The 24484-nt window shown below is 42.5% G+C and overlaps 2 protein-coding genes and 1 long non-coding RNA gene across 3 annotated transcripts; 2 read left to right on the top strand and 1 right to left on the bottom strand.

Annotated features, from left to right (window-relative positions):
- The first annotated feature begins 879 nt into the window (after nucleotides 1-879).
- On the top strand, nucleotides 880-4104 carry LOC110468530 (uncharacterized). The gene is made up of 4 exons (XM_077782587.1): nucleotides 880-1005; nucleotides 2248-2307; nucleotides 2917-3048; nucleotides 3848-4104. Exons 1-4 carry the CDS (start codon nucleotides 880-882, stop codon nucleotides 4034-4036), a joined length of 507 nt encoding a protein of 168 aa, XP_077638713.1. The 3' UTR covers nucleotides 4037-4104.
- A 430-nt stretch (nucleotides 4105-4534) lies between these two features.
- LOC144246136 (uncharacterized) lies at nucleotides 4535-5466 on the top strand. The gene is made up of 2 exons (XR_013339819.1): nucleotides 4535-4862; nucleotides 5026-5466. It is a non-coding gene; the product is annotated as an uncharacterized LOC144246136 (long non-coding RNA).
- A 6272-nt stretch (nucleotides 5467-11738) lies between these two features.
- Nucleotides 11739-20377, bottom strand: RAB33B (RAB33B, member RAS oncogene family). Its single transcript, XM_021548526.2, has 2 exons — nucleotides 20136-20377; nucleotides 11739-15001 (listed from the first exon to the last, which is right to left on the bottom strand). Exons 1-2 carry the CDS (start codon nucleotides 20367-20369, stop codon nucleotides 14558-14560), a joined length of 678 nt encoding a protein of 225 aa, XP_021404201.2. The 5' UTR covers nucleotides 20370-20377; the 3' UTR covers nucleotides 11739-14557.
- Between the last annotated feature and the right edge of the window lie 4107 nt (nucleotides 20378-24484).

Below are 24484 nucleotides of genomic sequence, written 5' to 3'. Positions count from 1 at the left end.
GGCAGGGGAGGTGAAACAAGGATTAAAAAGGCTCAATTGCTGTGGAATAGGGATGGCTGGAACGCCCAGCGCCGGCAGCCCGAGGGTGTCCGGGGCGGGGCGGCCGCTCCCGGCTGCAGGCGAGGCGGGAGGGGGCGGGCGGAGGAGCCGTGTCTGCTCGCGGGGCACGGCTCGGCACGGCGCGGCGAAGGATCTCCGGGGCTCGCCGGCTTCTTGTGGCACAGTCTCGGAGCTCCTTCCCGGCCGCGGAGCAGCTCTCCCGACGCCGGCCCGAGGGCGCCGGCCGGGCCGGAGCCGCCGCAGGTGAGGGCGCAGCGGGCGCGGCGCTCCCCGGCGGGAGCGGAACGGCACCGGGGGACACGGAGGGCACGGGAGACACCTGGAGCTGGAGCCGCTCCTGGAGAGGGCGTGCGATGCCCGGCAGCAACCACGGGGAGTGTCGGGGCTCGGTGCTGGCTGCCTCAAGGGAGCAGCGGCTCCTTCCTGGAGCTTAACTTCCCCACCGGAGGGATCCTGGGCACGTCCTGCGCCTCTGCGGGCAGCTGAAGCGCTGAAGGGGGAAGGTCAGCGGTGGTGTCTGAGGTGACGATCGCGCATTCTGCTCCAGAAACGTCGGGGTTTGTGTCCCAGTCACCTGGCACGCAGCGGCCCCGGGGATTTCCCAAAATGATCCGGGGCGCTGAGGAGCGAGCTCGGTGCTCCTGGCCCCGGTCCTGCGCGCCAGCCGGTGCGGGGAGCCGATGATCTGTCCCTTCTCTCTCTCCTGCCTAGGAAGAGCCATTCTCCGACCCTGCGAGGCCTGTGTCCGTGTTCGGGGCTTCATGTGGGAATCACAGCAGAATGGATCGGTATCGATATTTCATCTTTAACCAGAGGAACATGGTCGTGCTGGGGATGCTCCAGATTGCCTTCAGCACCGTCTGTGTCACCAGTGGGTTCATAGATGGCATTTTCAGAACAGAGTCTCAGCTGGGCACAACCAGAGCTCCCATTTGGGCTGGCATGGTAAACTTCTACTATATTTTTTATGTTTTCTTTTGCAGTGTTTTTGGTGGTGGGGTTTTTTTTTTGTTGTTTTGTTTTGTTTTTTGTTTTTATTCCCACTGCTCATATTGGGGGTGGGAGGGAAGCCAAGATTTCTTGTCAGATCTTCCCTTGTTTCATGCTTTGAACTCAGTTAATAAAAACTTCCTTATAGTGATACAGGCAGAAGAGTGAAAGCAGACTTTCCTCTGAAGGAACTAAAGTAAATAGAATTCTGTCACTGTCGAGGCAGGATGAGAATGAGGAGACTCTGACTCAGAAGGCTGCTGAGAGTAAAACTCCATTTATTCAAAATACACCACTCTTTTATACAGAGCTTTGTGAGGGCCAACTCCATTGGTTCTGAAGTGAAAACAACCCACAGCATTGGTGCAGAGTGCTTGATGCACAGTGATAGAACTTAACTATAATCAATATGAAAAACAAGAGAGATAAAGAATTATTTACAGTCTTCTCCAGCTCTTTCCCAGGCTTCTGCCTGGCTAGAAACTCTCAGTTTCTCTCTTTGACTGAATCTGAGACCCACAGAATTCTGCTGGATAATGTAGAAAATGGGACATAGTGACAATTGATAGGTTGGGGGTTTTTTTGCAGAAGAATAGTGACCACAGAGAGGCCACCAAAGATTAGGAGGGGAACACCTCATCCTGTGTTCAGGTAGATTAACATCTGGGTGCTGATCTCTGTCCCACAGCACAGTGCCCCTAATTTTGGTACGGCAGTGAGGAGTGGGCAAGAGGTATCCCTGCTCCCTGGCATTCAGCACCTTGGTTTACCCTGCTGAGCCATGCTGCAAGGAAATTACACTGAAGATCTCTCTCCAGTGCAGAGGCTGCCTATCTCCTTTCATTAGTATCTTTCTTTCCTTTACAAGATGCATATGGACTTGGCAAAGCAACATGCATTTTTAGCACATTAAATCAGACTTATTCAATCAGTTTCATTATTTTGCCCGACATAAAGCTCTGGTCAGCTGTAGCAAGGTTGTGTGGGTAGCAAGTGGGCAAGATGCATGTCACCCATGTTCTGCATCCAGGAGATGTTACAGAGGAAAACAAAAGAAATGAGCAGTTCTCTTCCCATTTCTGATGCAGCAGTTACTCTGATCCAAGCCTTGAAAACACTTTTCATTACTCTGTGGTGGTTTGTCTTCTGAATCTGATACTAGTCTCTCAAGCTACCATCTCCTGTTGTGCTTTGCAGGTGATGGGAGTCCCAGGCGTGCTGGCTTTGTTCTCCTCGCAGAGGAAGAATCCAGTTCTTGTAAGCTAGAGGGGCAGATGGGTGTTTGTGTGTATGGGGCAGGGGCAAAATGTCGGGGCAATCAAAACCAGTTTGAGTAAGGAATGAGCTGACTGGTCCTCTTGCAGAATTAAGAGCTTATTTCTTTGAGTTATCTTCACAAAAGCTGCTGTCTTTATAACCAAGAGGAGGAAGCAGTGTTACCTTGCTTTCTGCTGCAGTAGACAGGGCCTAATAAAAAGCAAAACTCTGTAAAAACACTTCATCTCAATGCTTTTCTTTTGGTGGTCCTTCATGTTGTTAAGTGCTGTGTACACTAAAATATGAAATTAGTTAAGAGGTTTGCATTTCCTGGGTAGGTTTCTTTGGATGTGTAAACTCCAGGGGAGGATGTTGTATGCAAATTAGAGGTCTTTAAATAGCACCTCTCATTAATATTCAGGACTCAGCTGTAACTCAGAAACTCAATGTTATGAAAACCTCTGCTTTGGCCTCTAAGTGACTGTTGGTGCTGGGGCTGCTGCAGTGTTATGGTAGGTCAAAGGCTGCCTGCAATCTTCGTATTTGCCCAAGGACAGCTTTGATTCCTGGTCCCCTTCTTTTTCTCACTAAAATTCTCTGGCTGTCTAGGTGAATGTGCTGATAGTTGCTTCCATAATCTCTTGTGTTGCCATCTTCATTGTAATCATTTATAGCTCCTTCACACTGAACTATGGTGAAGAGGAGGAGCTGAATTCTGCCCCAGTCCATGTTATCCATACTGTAAGTATTGATATCATGATTATTACTGGGGAACATGCCACCATTAATCTGCAAGCAGTGCCAGATGTGGCTTACAAACAGAACCAGACTTCTAGGAGGGGTGACACTAGGTCAGGTTGGCTGTTTTTGCTTCTTAGTGCAAAGAGGTGGTGTGGGATGAGCCATGAAAAAATACTGGTGCTGCTCAGGGAAAGGTGCTGAGAGTATTTGGTCTGGTTTGAGAAAGTGGTTGCAAGGCTTGGATCCTTCCAACAAGCACCTCAGGTGATGAAGTTACAGCAGCTACCAGGTCAGCTGGTTAAACCTGCTGTTAGTTCAAGTGTATCCTGCACAGTAAAGCTGTAGAGAAGGAATGAAGCCCTTTTGTATCTCCAGTCTACAAGTAATTGTTTGCTGTGGGAGTAAAGGCATTTCAGAGAGATGAAGCTGATCATTAGTTTATTGCAGGACAAATCAAAATGTCAGGCTGCTATAAGGTGCAGTGCAGCAAAACAATGTTTCTCATATTCAGTGTAAAGAAGAGCAGCCATTCCTTGAGTTTTTACTCTTTGTCAAAGCTATTTCCAAACCCAATGCCATTGCATAGCATCTCACATTTAATCAGCAGCCTTATTTCACTGCTTGCTCTGTTTGAGGTTCATACTTGGTTTGTTTTCCAGAACACGGAAAAATCTTAAATAACACCAACTACAGATCAATCTCCTATCATGCAATCACAGCATTCTTGCAGTTATTAGATTATTTTTTGGTGGAGAGTGTCACTTTTTGAATATGCCTTTACTATCTCTTGTTCTTGCAGAGGTTTATACTCAGTAAAGTTGTCAAGGGTGCTAACATAGCCATGCTGGCTGTGTCCATCTGCAGTGCCTTTTCTGTGTTGGCCATGGCTTACTTGGGATGCCGGAGCCTTCCATGCTGCTCCTGCTATGACAGTGTAACTGGGATGGTGAGTGAGGAGCCCAGGGCACAAGAAGTTTATTTCTTCTGATTATTGCTGGGAGGGGAAGAAACCAGGGAGAAGGTGTGTTTTTCTCCTATAAATTTAGTCTTAGCCTCTACCTCAGTCATGCAGGGCTAATTCTAAGAAACTAAGTGGGATATTAGAAGGGTTTTATATTTCTTATATTTTTTCCTTTAAAGGAAAAAATCTCCCTCTTATTTAGAGTCTCATGTAAGATCTAATATAAGTTATTTCTATTTTCCAAACCATTTGTGCTGAAGTTACTGTGGCCCCATTTCCCACAAATTCCTGCTATCCTCAAAAACTGTTCCACTCATCTTTAAGCCACCAGTTGCTTCTGATGCGGTGTTACAAAGACCTACTGGTACTTACACGCTGGAACTTCAATAATAAAAGTATCTCCAGTGCTGTGTGTGAAGCGTTGGGGTGCTGACATATGTAATTTACTCCTCATTCATAAGGACTCTGCCTCGAATGATGGGGCCCAAGGCATGTCTGCTAAGTGAGCTCAGTAAATAAATAAATACCAACTGCTTTTTTACTAGAGCAATTAGGATGCTGTGTTATTAAACATGTACATCCAACCATTTGGTTTGGTAAGGAATTAAAGGGTGCAGGCCACTGGGCAGCTGTTCTGACTAAATACAGAGTGAGTAACATAAAGCTGCTTTAAATTTCCAAACTAAAACGTGTTAGGAGACATGGACTGCACAGACTTTTCAAATAAGTTCAGGTGTATCTTCTTGAACAAATTTCCAGTTGAGGTACTTGTGGTGCTGTTTTTTTTCACAGGAATGGTTGCAGCCTAGTGAGGACCAAAATCAGGCTGTGGAAATGACTTGTGCAGTACAAAGTGAGTAACTTTTCTGCCTCCATGTAACTGGATGATCACCAGGGATGAGGAAGAGACGTTCTGAATAAGGTTTAAAATCCTGATAACCAAAAGGAACTCAGGATTTTGTGCAAACGTTTGTCTATACCATGTTTAATGGTTTTTGCCTTCTTTTCTCACACAGGCTATGGGAGGAGAATTTTTGACTTCACAGATCAGTTTCCCACCCAGGATGTAGATGCAGAAGAAGACACATCCAAACCTCCATCATATATCAGAATGACTTGAAAAAGTGGCCGAACGTTTTGTTCAAATTTGGCAAGAGATATGGAATAAGTTCTTTAAAGATGGTTATGCACTTTTCCTTGGCCCTTTGAAAAACACACACAGAGCAAACTAGTGAATACCCAGCACTGGGCAGAGATCACAGTGCAGAGGGAAAGATCTGCAGGTGATTTTGAACTTTCAGACTCTGTATAGTGAAAATACCTCATTACTTCTGGAAAGTGAGAGCATTTTTTCCTCTGGCCTAAATCATATCATTTCTCTAGAATTCATCATGCAATTTGTGCAGCAGTGCTAGCCTTATGCATTTCAATATTAAATATAATTCCTTTTTCTTCAACTGCTATCTCAATTTTTCCCTCTTACTGCATGAATTATTGGGATGATAATGAAGGATGCCCTTCATCCTTGAGCTTCAGAGTGTTTTCCTTTTCTTCTTGATAGGAGTGGGGGCAGGTAAAGTTTTTTATATGAAACCTTAATAGCTCCATTCAAACCAACCTCTGTCAAAAGGTGGCTTCTGTGGGGTGTACATGTGTTAGTACAATTAGTTTTAGTGCTGAAGTGTAACTATAGAGTGTGGCAGGAACTGGAGTTGCAGTAGCTCCTCTTATGAAGTAACTTGAATACTCTAAATTCAGTTCAAATTTTTCTATTTTGACTTTGTAGATTGAAAATTTAAAATAAATCCTTATTTTAGGGCCTGTTTTGCTAAAATTTATTACAGATCTAGACAAAGGTGCTTTGTTGTATTTTCTCTAGGGGATATTTTGGTCCTCTAGACCAAGGAACTACAGCTTCCAGTCAGGTTGTGTCATCTCCTGAAGTACATAGAATTCCCATATGTACTTCGTGTTTCACTTTTAGGTGAACATCAAGTGTTTATCTTGCCTGCAGGCCTTGAGCAGGGAGTGGTAGATAACCCATGATACAGATTAACACAGCATTTGAACAGGGCCTGGAAAATCAGTTCCCATCTTGAGCAAGTGGGTAGTAGGGTAAGTCATACACACCATGAGGCATGGAACTCCAGGAATGATCTTGTATCAAACTTCTCTAATTGTAGCAAGTAAGATGCCTTTCACGGTCCCAAGAGAAAAGTTGTTCTTGATTTATATTTTTTTCTCTAAAGACTGAAGTTCTTTTCATAATGCTTGTAAAGGAACTCCAATACCTAAATGATTTTAAACTAAAGAGGGTGGGTTTAGACTAGGTTTTGGGAAGAAATTCTTTGCTGTAAGGGTGGTGACACACTGGCACAGATTGTCCAGAGGAGCTGTGTATGCCCAATATCACTGAAAGCTCCTGTGGTAGAGGGGTCAGGATGAGGTGATCTTTAAGGTCACTTCCAAACAATTCTATGGTTCTGTGGTGATTCTATGAAGCTGTTACAGCTTTTTTTCTAATCTGGAACAGAGAAATACTCTTAGCCACATATTGAGGAAGTCCCAGTGAACTCTGGCACCCCTCTGTGTGTAAGGGGCTTGCCAAGTGTATCTTTTGCTGACTTTAACCATTAAAATTATTAATGTCTGGGAATATCTTAGCTCAAGAGAGCAGCCCTAACCACTAGGCTCCCTCCACAGCCCTTCTCAGGTCATGTATTGCTTCCTCCACTGCCCAGCTTCAGCCAGAGGAGCTGTCCCCATCTTTGGGTACTTGGACCTGCAGGTCCTACTCTGGCAACTGGAGACTTAATTATGTGCCACAGTAGCCAAATTCTTCCTGACTTTGGCTCTAAATACCTTCATTACCTTGTATGCAGAGCCACAGAAGGGTTGAGGTTTGAAGGGATGTCTGGGGATCGCCTAGTCCAATCCCCTCCTATGCCAACCAAAACACAGCTGGTGTCTTGTTCATTTGAAGGTATTAATGTTTGAATTTCTTTAATATATTACTTCAAACGTTGTGATTCAAAATGGGATGCTGTGCTTTTTCCTCTGAAATAGTGCCTGCCAACAGGCATCAAAGCACTGAGTGTGACTGCTCTCCCTGTCCTCAGATGCTTCTGGCACAGCTCCACACCATCTGCAATGAAATGCTCGGGAGTTTCTTCTTGTTTAACACAAATTGCTGTTCTTGTACATTAAAAGTAAGTCAGACACCCTCAGAGGGTATTTAGCTCACTAATAGCTGAAAGCAGCGTGGGTCTGGTCACTCTAGACCGATTTTGCATTGCTACAATGCACTGCTCAGCCTCTGCATAATTTCTGGGAGTTATGGTCCCATTTGGAAGTGCTGTTTCATAACCAGTCATTGCAGTGTGATATACTGAGCATAATTCAACAGCATTTCATTGCTGGTTGAACAGAGCAACTTGCTTTTACTGTGAGTGTGCAGAGCAACATGTCACCAGTCCTTTTCCAAATGCTATGCTGTTTCCATCAGCTCAGGTACATAATTCCTGGGATGAGGGTGGCAGTGCCACCATGGCTGCTGCAGGTCCTCCTGGCACAGCTCTGGGGCACAATCCAAGTACCCAGCCTGGCTTTGAAAGCCTTTGATGTGGCATTTAGTGACAGGCGTGGCAGGTACCTGTTTGGCTGTGAAACAGCCTTAGCAGCACATACTGAAGTCTTAGGTGTAAAAGAGAAGTTTGCTCTATGCTGCTTCTGAATAAAAATGTATGCAATTGATTTATCAGCAGCTATAAGATGGCTTATTTCTTACACAGTCCTTCCAGTGGTGCAACTATTGCAGATCATTCATAGACACATGATTTCAACAATTCTTTCTACAAAAGTGGGAGTTCCCAGAGAAATGACAGCTGCAGAATGGAAATTGGTGGAAACTGATTATCAGTTTAATGTTTCTCCTCTTTGGTTAGTGTTGCAGAAAATATATTCCTAACTGCAGTTTCCAGTACTATATTTAGCAGCCCATTCCACATGTGAGGTACAGTACCTTCCCAGAGCTTGCCTGCATCTCCAGGGATATTCCATGGCTTGTGTCACCCCCAGCATTCACTGGTGGTAAGTGAGGTGGAGTTATGGACCTCTGTTATGGACCCAAGCATTTTGTGCTCACCCTGTGTCAGCATTGCTTGTATTAAGTCAAAAGACAAGGCATTTACATCAAAAAAACTTCTTTACCTCAAGCAGGCTGAGACAAACATTACCCTATTCCCTGACACACAGAACAAGGCACACAGTATCCACGGGTGGGTAAAGGCCAAGCCTGCCAGCCTCTCCATTAGCAGTGGCCAGAGTTAATCACCCAGTGTAATCAGAAGGTTAATCAGGGAAGCTGATTCTGGAAGTTAATGTTCAACTAAGGGCAAAGAATTTTTTGAAGTCATTTCCCCAACAGAAGGGGCAGGAGGTGCAGAGGAGGAGGAGGGAAAGAGAAGGGATCTTCATCATGGTGAGGATCAGGGAACCCTTTCAGACACTTCTTTGACAACAAGCCCGTCTGGGTTTAAAAAAAATAATAATTGTATATTATTTATTTATTTATTTGCATCTGAATTTTTATTTTTCATAGATATATGTTTGGTGCAGTTCCTCCCCTGTACTGCTGAGCTGCTGGTGCTCAGGGTCAGGGCAGCCTTTGCTGGGCACAAATGTGTTTCCCCTTTGTATCCCCTGTTTTCTCACTGCCTTTTGCCAGCAAAGTCACAGCTGTGTGTCTCCATAGCCCACCCTGTTTTTGCATGAAGTAGTTGGAAATTGAAGTAAATCTTCACTATAGGTAGATGAACTGGCCTAAAATATTTTGAGCTCATGAAACATGCAAGGGAAAGGCAGACTACAGAAGAGAGCCTTAAAAGAGCTGGGAAAGGACAGGAGTGGTACTAATTAATCAAAATACAGGTATGTTCTGAAAACAGGAAGTGGTATTTGCCTGCAGCTGAGAGGAGGAATATTCCCCTTTTTTGGAGTCAGACTGTGTGATTTCTTGTTTCCTAGGCTCATAGAACCACAGACTTCTTTATGTTGGAAAGGACCTTTGAGTCCAACCACTGATGCTTACCAGTCCCTTCCAAACTGATATATGATTCCATGATTCTCCAGCACCAACAATGTGTAAGTATGGGGAAAAGTTGTTGAATCTATCTCTAACTTGAGGAGGGAAGCCCATTAAAGCAAACAGCATTTCCCAGCCTTCCCTAGGTACTTCTCCATAAAAACAGGAACTGCTTTGTCCTGCACCTCTTCAGGTCCATCTAACCCAAGCACATTATCAAACTGCACAGTTTTACTTGCACTTTCTGAGCTGCTGCAGTAATGTCTCTCCTTCCTTCCTTCCTTCCTTGGTAGTTACAGCTTCAAAGCTACAGCAATGTGTGTTCTCTTTCATTGACTTGACATTTATGCCATCTTAATTTAAAATTACTTTGTTTCATGATTCATGTTTCATGCCATGGCTTCTGTCCACTACATGTTTTTAACTACACTCATCACTTTCTTCTTCAGTCAATATTAGTTGTTATTATAGATTATGTTTATGGTGGAACAGTACATGCACATATTGCTAAGCCCTTGCCCCCTGCCCAATAACTGTAAGACTGATTCAGGATGACAGATGGTGTTTTCAGCTTCCAAATTCTTTACTCTAAGCATATCTTATATAGCAGTTGCTTCTGTGTTTCTAATTTTGTCTGATGCAGGCAGCCTCCCAACCCCAAATGACCCAAGTTTTTGCTTCATTCAACAGTTCTTCACCCATAAAGCCTGAGAGCTGGAGCCTTTAAAGCAGGTGCTAGAGCTGGAATCCCACCAGTGTCAGGTATCACACATCAAAAAGAGTTGGAATTCCACACAGCACTCCCCCACATGCTGCATTATGATGAAAAAGTATGCATGCCTATGGTGATGTGAATACACGTTTTCTGACCATCATTTTAGATATATAGATAGAATATATTTTATAGATCTTTATTTACCCTCTACTATCATCATGCATATAAATTAAATATACCTACTTAATGACAGATGAAAGTATTGAATTCAACTCTTTCAGGTCAGATGCAACTTGACAAAAGCACTGCGAGCCTTGAAGGAAAAGACAAGGGCTCCTGGCATTTGTGCTTTTTAACAGCAGCATCACAGTGACTCAGATATTAGCTCAGAATTTAATCTAGCACTCCAGGATAGTCATGAGGATCCACAGGAACTTGAAAATCCTCTCCAATTAGCACATGCTTTTTTCTTAATCTACAGCTGAATCTTTGGTTGCTGAAGGCAGAAGCTCTTCACTGTCTCTATTTTGAGTGTGCTAAAAATACATTGAAGTAAATAGAAAAGCTATTTCATGTATTTTAGAGTCAGTTTAGTCTTTTCCTTTGTCTGCCCTTCCTTAACTGAAGAAAGGTCTAAGGGACAGAGGACTATGAAGGGTGAGGAGCACCTCAAAGCCCCCTGAGCATTTAAAGTGTTTTCCTGTACAGGAGTGGGTGCAAAGGATGTGGGGAAGACCAGGCTTTGGAGAGGATAAATGGTTTGCAAATGCAGCTTCTGCTTTATGACTCCTGATTTAGAGGCCCAGTGTGATGTTTTCAGCAGTAAATCACTAGGTATTTTCAGAAAGAGGGAGTTTAGCATATTGCCTCACACCAGTCTTTTTCTTGTCTGTGACCTTTCCAAAGGGACAGTGCAAACAGTAAAAAATAGTAATAGAAAAGGAAGTACTGAGCTAAGATCAGGGTCTTATGACTCTTAGTTTTCATATGCTAAGAGCTTCACCCAGCCTGGCCTTAAACACTTCTAGGGACGGGGTATCTACTGGTGCAACCTGTGCCAGTACCTCACCACCCTCAGAGGGAAGAATGTCTTGCTAGTAAGAGCAGCATTTTTGTTAAATGCAGGCCAGGGAGAGGATTATGCTCTATTCCGTGGGTTTTTTGTGGTGTTTTTTTTTTTTTTAATGATCACTGGTATTGCTGGGAAATTTGTTTTCCATTAATTTAAAATGATTAGCTAAGGATTCAGTAATTGGCGATTCACATTAAGCAGTGATGCTTCAGCAAGGCAGGAAACAATGTATGTCAATAACATCCCCCCAGGGATTGTGCACCTCAGGGAATGTCCCTGGATGACCAGCAGTTCTCACTTGCCTTTCTTTGAGCTCTGGAAATAGCTTCCAGAACTGCAAGGAGCTGCCTTCAGCATGTGCTTCTATTTGGCAGGTGGGAGGCTGCGCAGAGCCCAGTGAATCCCAGAACACCCCTGGAAACCAGCAGCCATTCTTCCTCTCTCAATGCCTCCTCACAGCCCTCACTGATGATGCCATTCAGCTGGATAAATGAAGCCTCCTTTGGGCACCCTGCATCAACAGAGGAAGGAGAAAAAAATCACACATCCTCAGAGACACCCTCAGAACACTGCTATTTTTTGTGAGCCCTAGAATAATGACAACTTCTAATATTATTTATGACTTCAGATTTAAGATTATGTGTTGGTGTTGATTTCCACAGAAAAACCAGACTGCAATTTAAAAGTAATATTACTAATACTTTTAAATAACATATGGCTCTACATTTATTTGAGAATTGCAGTGTTAAGCAACATCAGTCAATGACCTCAAAAGCAGGACTCTGGGAAAAAAAAAGAATATTAGAATTATATTCTGGTTAAGTGAAAATACAGAGGGGACAAGAAATATGACTTTCAATGAATTTATAAAAGTTAGAGGTTTTATTTCTGAACAAGATGAAACTAGAAGAAGAGTGATGGAAAAGACTCCTTTAGGGTCTTGATTTACATCCAAGTAATGACTATTTCTGTAACTGTTGTTTCACTTCCCATTCTTCTGGAATCTGAAATAAATATTGAACATGCCTCTGAATCATCAGATGGGTGCTGCAGATGCCTTAAAATCACCCAGAGTCATTGCAAGAAAGCACTGACAGTAGTCCACGTATTCTGACAGTCTGTTTTGTAAAAATTGTCACCCACACAGACAGAAACTAGAAATTCTTTGAACTCCCTCACGGCATTTTTTTAACCATATGAAATTATGTTATAATTTCTTTTATAATTATTGAAAACAAGTGGTAACAGTTAGTGGCAAAGCCAGTTTATTAGTTTTCTGGGATTGTGCCTTGCCTGCCCCCAAGACATACAAAAGAACACAACTTTACAGTCTGGTAAAGTGAAAATACACATACAAAGTATTCGGTACTCTGACATCCATCCTGTGGGCAGCATATGCCCACTGAAAGCCAGGGAGCAACACTGAATCCTGCATTACTGACCACACTGCCTCCATGGAAGAACCATTAAAACATGCTTTGTGCTCAACATGGAATTACACACTTGAACACCATTTGCACATAATTTTCATGACATGAGGGCCCTTATTTACAAGTTGTGATAACTCATATAAAACTTAAAAGATGTGCAGGTGTTTCAGATAAAACTTAACAGTAAGACTGCAGTTACATGATTTTCTTACCCCAACCCCCAACCTGACTGACTTTAAAATTCTTAGTTCTGGGATATTTTTATTAAAAACAAACAAACAAACAAAACCTCAAACCAACCAACCAAAACAAACAAACAAATGCCATGAAAACTTGCTGACATATTTAGTATACAAATAATTAAGAAGGATCCTTCTCAGAAAAAGGATTAAGGACATGAGTGAAAAACAATCTGTCCAACAGGACTGTAAACCATATTTACTTACCACAGTATAAACATCAATTTAAGAGCAATAATTTTCTTAAAGAAATCATTAAGGACACTAGTGTTAAAAAGGTGATTGTTTCTGAAACAACTGTAAATTCTAGTCATGTAAGGTTCAGAGTGAATACAAAAGCTTCCTTTTACAAATGTTTCCTAAACAAAAATACTGTCACAATTGAAGCAGCTTTATACAGGAAGAAGTACTACCTTTTGTTTAGATCCTTTTTAAACATCTTAATCATATTGGACCAAATTAAATGCTCTTTCAAAATCTAGAAAAAAGTCAATGCATTTTTTTCTGTATAAGTTGTAATGAAATTACATCTTAAGAATTGTAATAGTTTACATAATAACAGGTATCTTGTTTCAGTAATTTGTTTCTAACACAAACATTAGGATGGCAGCTTCTGAACTAGCCCTTCCATTGAGTTTCCAGTAAGCAGCACATACTACACACTGCAATTAAAAAAAAAAATCTTCATTTATACATCAAAAACTAAGTCACAAAACACTGTTTGACATGGCACGTGAATGAAGTCATAGATGGCATTCTATGGCTTACATTTCACTTTACGCAGCTGTATGCAACTTAGCACCATTTTTATTAAGAAACTGATCTTCAGATAGAACTGAAAAAAAGCAGTTGCAACTATGAGAACACAGAAAAAGGTGGTCCAAGAGGAAGAATTTCCCTCATCTAACCCCTATTAGCTCACATTAGTAATGCCAAGGATGCCCTTCATACAGTCACAACATTATACATGCAGGTTTTCCCTCAAAAATCTGTAACAGATGATGTAGTTGGTAGATTTACTCCATATTTCAAGACCCAATTTAGTTTGTGTTTGGAAATATTTTAAGACTGTACCATATTCCTAAGCATTCCCATTCCTGATACATGTTATCAAGTTGGCTTTTCAAGATATCTGAGAAGCACTCATGATCTCTTAAAGCCCTGCACACCCTGTCTTTGAAAACCAGTACACTTTTGCCAAATTCACCCAATCTTTTACTTACTCAACTCAAACACAGCACATTCAGAAATATATAACTTAATTTTAGTAAGATCAGAGCACACATGGATAGAGCCCCAATTTTACCCCAAATCCTGTGCTACAGTACTTTCCACAATATGGGTTAACATAACATAGTTTGGTACCACATGCTAATTATGAAAAATTAATAAAATTTTAAGTATCAAATAACTGTCTAGAGGTAGGGAGAAGTTATTCTCCCTAGTCTCCATTACCACTGCCATGAAGAAACAGACCAAGTTCATAGTGGAATGACAGGCCAAAACCTAGCAATTTGCACCGACACTGGCAGCCCAAACTGACAGACCTGTTTCTTTTGCTTTTATAATGAAAAGGTACCTGCTTTCTAATTTCCTACCAGCCACCTAATATTCCTTCATATGCCAAAAATCTCCCCACTTGCTGACCCAAAACCCAAGTTCCCTGGTTGTCACAAAAGGCTCTTTCTCCTACATTATTCCAACACAAGTAGCAACCAAAAGTAAACTGGTGCACTAGAGCTCCACTAGGATTGCTTTGTCAAAACTTTACAAAGTGAGTATGCTCCCATATATTTATAGTGAAAGCTTAGTAATTTAGAAAGTACAATTACAAAGTGCAAGAGCATAAGAGATGGGCACATCCACACCAGGAAAAATTAAAATAAAAAACACATTAAAGTGCCAAAGACATTTGCTGTAGTTGCTACCAAAACCTGTTAACTTTGCCAAAGATCAAAATTTTGAAGCACTTGCAAACAAAGCAAGGTGATAGCCGGTGACAATGTTACCTAACACCAGCAGGATGCGATAGGTTTTGGTTCAGGCTTTATATGTATTTCATTGTGATCTGGGGGTTGACTAAGCATTAACGGCTTGTGACTTTTAAGCTTGTGAGCCAGTGTCATGAATATGGCCTCCACATGGTCATTGTCATTGGGGTTCTTGGCAGAGGTTTCAAACAATGGCATGCTGTGAGTGTCAGCGAACTTCTGGGCCAGGTCCGTGGGCACCTGAATAGCACTTCTCAGGTCACATTTATTTCCAACCAGAATCCGTGGTATATCATTGGCAAGAAGGTGCTGTTTGCATTCCTCTATCCAGGATGGCAGGCTGTGGAAACTGGCAATGTTTGTCATATCATACACAAACACCACAGCATGGACATTCCTGTAGTAGTGCTGCACCATGCTCTTCCTGAAGCGCTCCTGGCCTGCAGTATCCCATAGCTGTATCTGAAAACAGAAAGAGAAGGAGAGGAAAAATTGTTTTATTACTCATGTTGGAAAATAACACAAATTACCCATAGCGAGAAGAGTTACATGATTACAGAAATCTACTCTTCTGAGTTAATCATACTGACAAGCTGGTGCTGAAGAAAACCGTTGCTTTCACACAATTTCAGAAGCTCTGACTTTCAAAGCTTCTCAAAAGTGAGGCCAGGAGGAATGATGACACGTGAGAGAAAAAACAGATTTCTGAAAGTTTATTGGAGCCTGTACTTTTAAAGATTTTTATTAAAATAAATATTGAAGTCTTAGCAATAGCATTTTCATTCGAAAATTAAATATGTGTTACTTTCAATACAACTCTCAGCTGACATGATTTTCATTATTGCAAAAAATAATCTCATCTTCCCTAAAATTCTGCTGTTATCATGATGTTAACTGCCATGTAAAAGTGGGAAGAAATCAAACCATGCTTGATTTCAACATCACCAACAAAAACAGGACAAAGATATCTTTCCCTGCAATGTGTTGGAATCAAACCCTCCTGTGATGAACACATAACTTGCTTTAGTGCTTTAACTGGGACCATACTATGGTTTGTAGTATCAAGGCATGCATAAAAGTAAAAAATTTTAAAAAAAGAAAAAAAAAATGGAAAAAAAAAAAGGAAAAGTAAAAACCTCCTGTTAACATGTGATTATCATTTCCAGGTACACACCATTCTGTCCAAAACAGACTGAACACAGGTGCTGTAAGCACAGTCAGAATAGAAAGACATTCAGAAGAACTGAAATTCTTTCTAATTTCTGGGGTCCAGATTCAAACAAAAGAAACAAGCTTTGTAGCACCAGCAGATGTAAGCAATAGCTAATAGAAATTTTAAATACATTGATCATCCTGTGTAATGGAAGCCTGGAGTCCTCAGACGTGTAGAGAATGCTACAGAATTGTGGATGGTAATGTTTACTCAAACTTGCTCTTCAGGAGATAAGAACAGCAATGTACAGCAGTCAGAACCCCTTCACCTACAACACTGCATTACCTGTACACTGTCAGAAATAAACTGGTGTGTGGCTCTATCACACACACCTTAGTGATAATGAAACATCTGAAAGACATTTGATTTTTTGTGAAAAAAGCTGAGTCCTAGCTTCCTGACTGTCTTGCATAGCTGATCACTGATGGCTGAGGCAGTTTGATTAGTACTTTGGTTTTTGAGCAGAAAAGCTTTTGTCCCTAGGAATGAAAGGAGTTCTCCTTGAGATTCAGAACTCAAGGAATACTACACGTTCTGTAGACAATGATGATAAATTTGAAATTTAATCTGTTCTCATGAAAGTCACAGCCACTATGTAATTGTTGAAATTGTTCTCCCTTTACCATAGCTCTGCATTCCTTTGATCCAAATGTTTCAGTAAAACTTCTTTAGAAATTGCAAGTATCTTGAAAATTGTCTTGTTTATCACTTTAACCAGTGACTTTTTATATTAGAAAAAAGAAAGCCCAAGTGCAAGGGAAATCTGCTAAGAGCAAGAAGATGCATCAGTGATAGAGAGGACTACAGTATCACATAAAGTTGTTTTGAAAGCTACAACAGTGGAAATATGCTGAAACTGGATAGAAGCAGATGCAAAGTCTTGATACCAGTGACTGACAATTAGGTATTTTTCTTTAAAAGCAAAGGGTTCATCAGGTTGGAAATTATTAAAATGGATGACAATCCAGATCCACAAGTCAATCATAGGATGTTATGAATCAGTCATGTGACAGACCAAATAAAAAAAGAATAAAAGATGTTTCCAATGGTGTGACTTTTTCTGCAATATTATGTTCAACCCAGGTCATCCATCCTCAAAAAAAATTCAGACTAGAGCAGGTGGGAATGACAGCTCCTGGTTGCAACAGGGGAACTGAGAACATCATGAGAACATCAGAGCAGCTTGGCTTTTGTAGCCTACTCCAGTTCTCTGCAGCTTTTGATCCAGACACTTAGAAAGACCCGTGTCTGTGCGCTGTTTCTGAAAGGGTCATTAGGATTGTTAGGAAAGGCAAGGAAAGTTTCCCTGGCTCTGATCCCATGAAATGGTACCCAGTTGCAATCTGTCTCATTTTAAGTAAACCCCCTCTTTTTGCCAATGACATTACAGTCTACACACAGCTGACAGCATCTCCATGAATCTACACAATCAGACTAAACAGACACTTATGTTTGGGTAAGATTCAGTCACACACCCAGGTGAGACAAACTTCCAGTTCTGTGCACTTATAAAACATCATAAAGTCAGGAGACTCATAGAAAATGTTCATGAATTTGAGAAATTAGAGGAAAAAGAAGTGCAGGCTGAAGCAATCCTATGTATAGACAATATTACGTTAAGGAATCATAGAGATAAATCTTGGAAAATGCTATTATCAAATTAATTTAAGGAGGGAGTTGATTTTCACAGGCAGCTGTGAGCTTATGATTCTCTCCCCATCTTATTCACAGAGCAGAAATCGGTCATGCTTCAATCAAGCAGAGATCTGCAAGTGTACTGCCAGCCTTGGGTAAAGATGGAGAAATTAAATTAAAGGTTAACATAACTTGCAAGTGAAGCTTAAACTACAGCTCTTCCAAAATTTCATTTACATGCAGCATTCAAGCTTGAAGGGCATTATCAACTGAGTCATTTCAACTGAGAGGTAAACCCCTTTCCCAATGTTGAAAACTACACGCTTCAGAAGTTTCTTTTTTTCTTGTTCAAGTGAACTTGAGGAAATGGATCCATTTCTGCCTCTTACCCCAAGTATTTTCTCTTCTGAAAAACAACAGTGAAAATGTTCACATTAATGGGTGTGCACTGATGAAGTAACATTAGATTACTATTTCACTGTTAGTCCAATAACACCCATCTTCAGAGGACCACAGTTTTTATAATAACCCTTTAAAATATGCAGTTTGAATGTTTGGTTCAACAGCATAACTCAGCTAATAAAAATGTATAGAATCACTTGGTCACATTCCCTAGGAAAGACAAATGGCGTAAAAAATATTAAATACACTGACTCAGCTATCACACCCCACCTTCTGATTCTGTCTTGTGGTCCAGAAAGGCTCTTTTCTAAATAAAGACTCACTTTGTACGTGTGGTTTATAAAACACTGGTAAAAACATAATTGGTCTCCTTTAAAAAGGGAAAAAATTTGCAATAGCTCAAAGGTACAGAACATGCCATCTGGACTTCCTCATTTAAATTTCATTTGTGCTTTGCTCTTTAAATGTAGTCAGTGAAGACTGACATCATTGTTTTCTTCAATTTTCAATGCTTAGATCAATTGAGGAAGAGGAAAATTTAGAAGGCAGCAAATCCATTTGTTAAAAGTTTTAATTTACTCATCACATTTAAGCATCAGTGTTTGATATGAAGCTGTCAGCCTACTGAACAAGGAACACTTGTTCCCATGTCTTGGAATGCTACACAATCGCTGTGTGAGAGACAGGCAGCAAGAACTGTGCTTGTGTTCCTGCCAATGACACAGCGCTTTTCCAGCTGTGAAGGAAACAGTTACTGCTGTAGGAGCACAAGAAAGAACCATCCAGCTGCCTGGGGGAAGGGAGAAGACACTATTTTATAACCTACTTTGATGCAAGAGGAAAAACTGCCTTCAGGGAACAACAAGGAATAGAATAATTTAGTTCATCAGAGCTTCTCTCTCCTGGTTGAACTGGTGCTGCTGGAGCTGACTGCTACATGTGAGAAAGATGAAGAGGAGTGAGAGAAGTTGCCAAAACCACCCAAAATCAGTTCAAATTTGACAACACTCCCATCGAGAACTAGGGTCCTGGTCATAAAGATAAAATTTATTCCTTTAATGCTGACACAGAACTTGCACAAAACAATGTGTCTCAGAAGAGCCGCCTGCACTTCTCCATCTTCCTCAACCAGAACTGGTTTATTTCACAGATAACATTTTCAAAAATGCAGCAAAACAATCTACAGAAACATTTCTATCAGAATGGCACAATAACCTATGTGAAGCATCCCAGAGCTGTGGCTTGTGCTATGTTCTTCACTTTTCTCCAACAAAGGTCAGGCATCATTCAGATGTGATGAAAATGCCAGTGAGTAAGATGGTGCTGACAAAACAATATCCCTCAGGAGGTCTTTCTTCTGTCAGAGAAATTCTAGTCAGTGGTTTTACAAAAAAAAAAAAAAAAAAAAAAAAATCGACAAAAAAACTCCTATTCACCTTTCTTTTTCAACTCAAGATAAAAATCCCACAGGAGGGGGAAAGCAAATTGGCTCTCCTATTCTTATCTATCCTCCATTATTTCTTTTATCAGTAAATAAGCAAGGAAAAAGTATAGCTTTCAGCTACATAATTGTAAACTGTAGTTTTAATGCCTGACGATAATAAATGCCCAAGTTCAAGCTCAAGACTACCGTTAACTTCCTTTTTCTGCACAACTGAGCTTTCCCCATAGAAACAAACTGTAATACAAAAGCAGATGGGGATTCCATTTAAAACAGTTAGTAAGCAAACTGCAGCTGTAAGCGATGGCAGAGTATTCTGCAAATAATGGTTACAACCATCACACAGCAAACTTAACAGAATCCTAAAAATTAGAAGGCGAAACACACTGCTCAATCCTGAACAATATTCAATTTCTTAATATTTTTAACGCAAAATGATCCTAACAGTGGCACCTACGTGGCTCAGTGGTGCTGAAGGTTAAAACATGTCCAGTGAACAAAGACGCAGAATTTCTCAGAGGCAAAACGCTGCTGATTAACAGGGACAAGTTAGACTAAACTACTGCCAAGAGATGTATATATAAGTCCAGCGGAAGGATAAAATACCAATCAGCCTTTGATAAAAGGCGCAAGAAGGTTTGGCCCGCGGCAGGAACTGGCTCGCCATGACAGAACCGACGCCGTGACTGCTGTGGCGAGAGGAGCAGGGCCGAGCAGCGGGGCAGCTCCGGGGCGGAGCAGCTCCAGTACCGAGCAGCGAGCAGCTCCGGGGCCGGCGCTGCCGCAGCGAGCTCCGGGCACGGCGGCGGCCGAAGCCTGCGGAGCCCGGCCCGGGGCACCCGCCCGGCGGGGCATCCTTCGGCCGCGGCAGCGCCGCCCCTCCGCCCCGGCTGTCCCCGCGTTACCTTGATGTGCTCGCCGTCGATGGTGACGGCTCTCTCGCGGAAGTCCACGCCGATGGTGGCCTCGGTGCGCTGCGGGAAGCGGCCGGCGCAGAAGCGGTAGGTGAGGCACGTCTTGCCCACGTTGGAGTCCCCGATGACGATGATTTTGAAGATGCGCGAGCGGGCGGGGGGCAGCGCGGCCCCGGAGCCCGTCAGGCTGAGCTCCAGCGAGGACTCCGCGCCGCCCGCCGCCATCGCCGCCCTGGGGCGGAGCCGCCGCGCGCCGCCGGCGCGGGCCGCTCTCGCGAGAGCGCGCCCGCCGGGCCCGCGCGGGCGGCAGGGGGCGCTGCGCGCCGGCGGGCGCCGGACGCGGCGGGCGCGACGTTTCCTTTGTCCGCCTTCCAGGATAATGGATGAGAAGGGAGAGTGAGTCTGAGGAACACAGCTGCCAGCAAGATCGAAGGGATGGCCAACTGCTCCAAAAGCTGTTTGTTAGTAGAAACGCCTTGTTAGGGTTTGGGACTGGACAGACTTCAATGCTCTCAGACCCAGGAGAGGTTAATTCCTTCTTCTCCTCGGGAAGAAGGGTGCACCACCGTGGACAAAGTGGATGTCCCGTAGTGCACACCAAAAATGCGGAATTTAGGGGCCACAAGGACATCTGGCAGAACTCCCAAGATAAGGAAGAAACAAATGAAGACAGCTCAGTAAATGTGCTGAAATCGGCTCCCACTGGGTAACGGGTAATTCCGGCAGGGACAGATCCCGACAGCTCACAGAGCACCGACACAAAAACCCACAGCCAGAAGGGAGAGAGGCTGAGCATGGGATTCAGTAGCACGAGAGGTGAAAGAACCATTAACCAGCAGAAGACAGAATACTGATTAATAAGAGAACCATATGACTTGTAACTAATGAACACTAATCACTTTGCTAAAAATGCATAAACAGTAAAAGTTCTGCGAATTGGGGTACTTGATCTGTTGAATATCATGGAGCACCAGGTTTGTGCAATCTGAAACAGATCATGTGTCTCTTGAGTAGTTATTGGCTTGTTGGACATGAGATAACAAATCCAGTTTTTGCAGACAACTTGATGTCAGAGACTGAAGTAGTTCATGCCTCAAACATTGATATCAAGTTTTGCTCATTGTAACAAAAACTGCATAAAGAAGCTACAATCAAAGAAGCCTCCCTGAAGATACCTCACTGGGATTTCGAACTGGAAGTCAAACTGCTGAGATTAGATAAATGGAAAAACCATTCTTCAGTCACATGAAACAAACAAGTCAACAAGGAAAAGAATGTGAGCCAAATACAGCCGCCATGCTAAGAATTATCTCTGTCTTGCTTCGGGGTGGGGGAGGCCGTAGCACACAGACCCCTTTGCTGGGAGCAGGTTTGCACAGATTTGACCCCAACCGAGATGTGGGGAGGAAGTTTGGGTGTGTTGGAACCTCTGCTCAGGGGCAGGGAACCCATCCCCCCTTACATAAAGTGGCTGTGGAACCCCAATGGGACATTCCCATGGGAGGCAGCTGAGGGGGTGCCTTAATCCATGAAAAGCCCCCCAAAGTGTCCCCTGAGTCATTCCTGAAGCCTGGCAGCACAGGACTACAGGTGATGCAACAAACTCAGAATCTTTTGTAAGGGACAATGGCAAACTCCCCCTCCAGGGAGGTGCCTGGATTTTCCTACCTGGCCTGAGCATATGTTAACCCATCAGATTCTATGGTTTTTGGGAGAACCTTCACCACCAAGAAGACAAGCTGGAGAGGATCAAGGGAGCATTTGGTGACATTTTCTTTACTGTGTCCCTGTTACTCTCTTTCTGTTCCCCCTCACCTATTTTCTGTTTCTTTCTCTCTCTTATATTTACTATCAGATAAAACCCATACTGCTGTCACTGGCATATGGTCTCCTTTGCACTTTAATTTGAACCTTAGTAATGGGATCCCAACACACAGGGACCATCCACAGGGAGTTGTATTTGTGAGATGTTTGCATTGATGTGGCACACTCAAAAGGCCTGGAGGCAGAAGGGGAAGACCAAGAGTGTGAGGGCTTGTTTGTAATTGTGGGGATGATGTTGTGACTCAGCCTGGGGTGTGATGCTGCAGCCCAGACTCCCCTCTCAGTTGTGTCAATGCTGTACAGCCCCAGCTCCCTCATCCTTCCCTCACAGGAGAGGTGATCCAGCCCCTTTATAATTTCATAGCCCTCCACTGGATCTGCTCCTGGAGCTCCATGTCTCTGTTGTCCTGAGGAGCCCAGAACTGGACACAGTACTCCAGGTGTGGCTCACCAGGACTAAGTAAAAGGGCAGAAGAGCTGTGCTCCAGCCTGGCTGTGCTGCTGCTGCCATTTACGGTCAATAAGCAAATTGTGCCTGGCAGGGAAGGACACTTGAACCAGAAAGGATGGATGTATCTCTCAAGAAGGGAAGTGTGGCATTGCCCTAACAATCTGTTGGCTCACTATGGGAATCAACACAGGTGAGAGGTAAGATACAGACATCAAGTTTTAACAGTGTCCGCCAGCAAAAATTTGTGAAGAGTTTAACCCCTACAGTGAAAAGCAAATGTAGATTACAGTAGTTGAGAGTACTGTTACCCTAACAGGGGCTTTGCAAACTGATAGCTGAACCAGAATTCTTAAGGTTTGGATCAGATACCTAATAATAGCCTTTGAGAGTTCTCCTCCTTACATTGCTACACATGCCCCTGACCACTTGGGGTTTCTGCCTGCACAAATAATAAATGATCCTGAGATCCTAAAGATCAACTGTCACGTGGTTGGAGGACAGTGCTTTGAGCAACCCATTATTACTCATATAAAAACAAGAGGCTAGACTAAATTTAAAAAGCATTAAAATATCCTGAGTTCCGAGCAACTTCATTGGCTCTCCCTTTCCATGTCTCTTGGACCAATCCCTAAGACTGTAGAGATGTTCTTCCACCCTGTAGTCCTCTTCTGAGACAGGGTGATTTTATTTATGCTCTCAAATAATTCATTGTGTCAAAGAAGAGGATTAATTTTATTGAAGGGAGATTAAAGGGTAGGGGGAGGAGGTTGTGTCACCCTCAGGTTCCTACTGTCCCTTGCACAGAATTGTTCCTTCTTGCACCCAGGATGCAAAATGTGTTTTAGCTAAGGAGAGGAAGCAGAAGCAAGCCCATCTCTATAAGCCAAATGATCAAGGAAGTAGTGAAATGATAATTCTAGTGGGGGTACCCTGATTTATGCTCTGTCTAGTGTGCAAAAAGGTGAGCTTAAACAGCTGTTCACAGGCCAACAGCTTTGTTCTGGGTTATACCAGGAGGGCCAAAGTGAACCAGAATTAGATCTGAGCTGTTCAACAGCTCTTAACTTATTTTATTTTAACAGTCAGGACTTTAAATGACAGAATCAACATACCACCTAGTGGCTGAGGGCATTCCTAGTCTTTAGGTCTCAGCTATTTTTAAATGAGCACCCGGAAACCTTGCCAGTGAATTTGCCTCACGATGCTGCCAACAGCCACCATAGTTCCTGTTTTGTTAGCCCTGAGACAGACAGACCCTCCTTCATGGGAAATACAGCTGGCCCCTGAAACAATGGACTTAGAGTAAATAACCTCATTTAAACCTGAGAGTTTAAATTTTGTATCAGATGTGGACACTTTTATGTGAGCTATTTCAGCTCACATACTGGTGCTACTGGAAATTTCATCACTGCTGCTATTCTTGAAGGAATAAAGATGTTGATTAGATCCTTACATTTCATCCAGCACAGACTATTTCTGGATATTCCTTTTCCTTTCTAATATATTTGGAAACCAGCAAATACAACTGAATTTATTTATCGTCACAGAATAAATTAAAAATGCTTCTTGCTGTAAAAGCTTTTGAAAAAGCTTTTGGTTTTCTTCCTTTGCAAGGACAAGTACTTTTAATGCGCTCTTCAGATGTGCTCAGTGAATGAACATATAAGAGCCTAAATTCACAGCTATTTTTATTTAGCAGATGTAGAATTTTCCAAGAAGGATTCTGAAAATAGTTGCAAGTCTCTGGACTTGCTTAGCATTTCAAGAACAGTTATTTCTGTTGTCTCCTGAAGGAATATTTTAACATGTTAGTTCCATGAAAATGCGGAGTATTCAATATCTAAAAATTGCATCTACTAGGTTCTAAGTTAAGGAAAAAATTAGGGGAAAAAAGTGTAAGTCTAAGGTTGCCTCATTTACTTGTTTTTTTCTGATCAAAAAGTTTCCAGGTGATTTAATGGCAAGTAGTTTAAAAATGCTTTTAGAGTCTCTTTAAAGCTTTTTAAAAAGTTTTTTCAGAGATACTGTACCTCTGACTTCTTGTGGGGCTTTGGTGTCATGCTTC

Source organism: Lonchura striata, chromosome 4 (assembly GCF_046129695.1).
Source record: "Lonchura striata isolate bLonStr1 chromosome 4, bLonStr1.mat, whole genome shotgun sequence".
Classification (NCBI taxonomy): Eukaryota; Metazoa; Chordata; class Aves; order Passeriformes; family Estrildidae; genus Lonchura; species Lonchura striata.
This window is presented reverse-complemented; position numbering and strand designations above follow the sequence as displayed.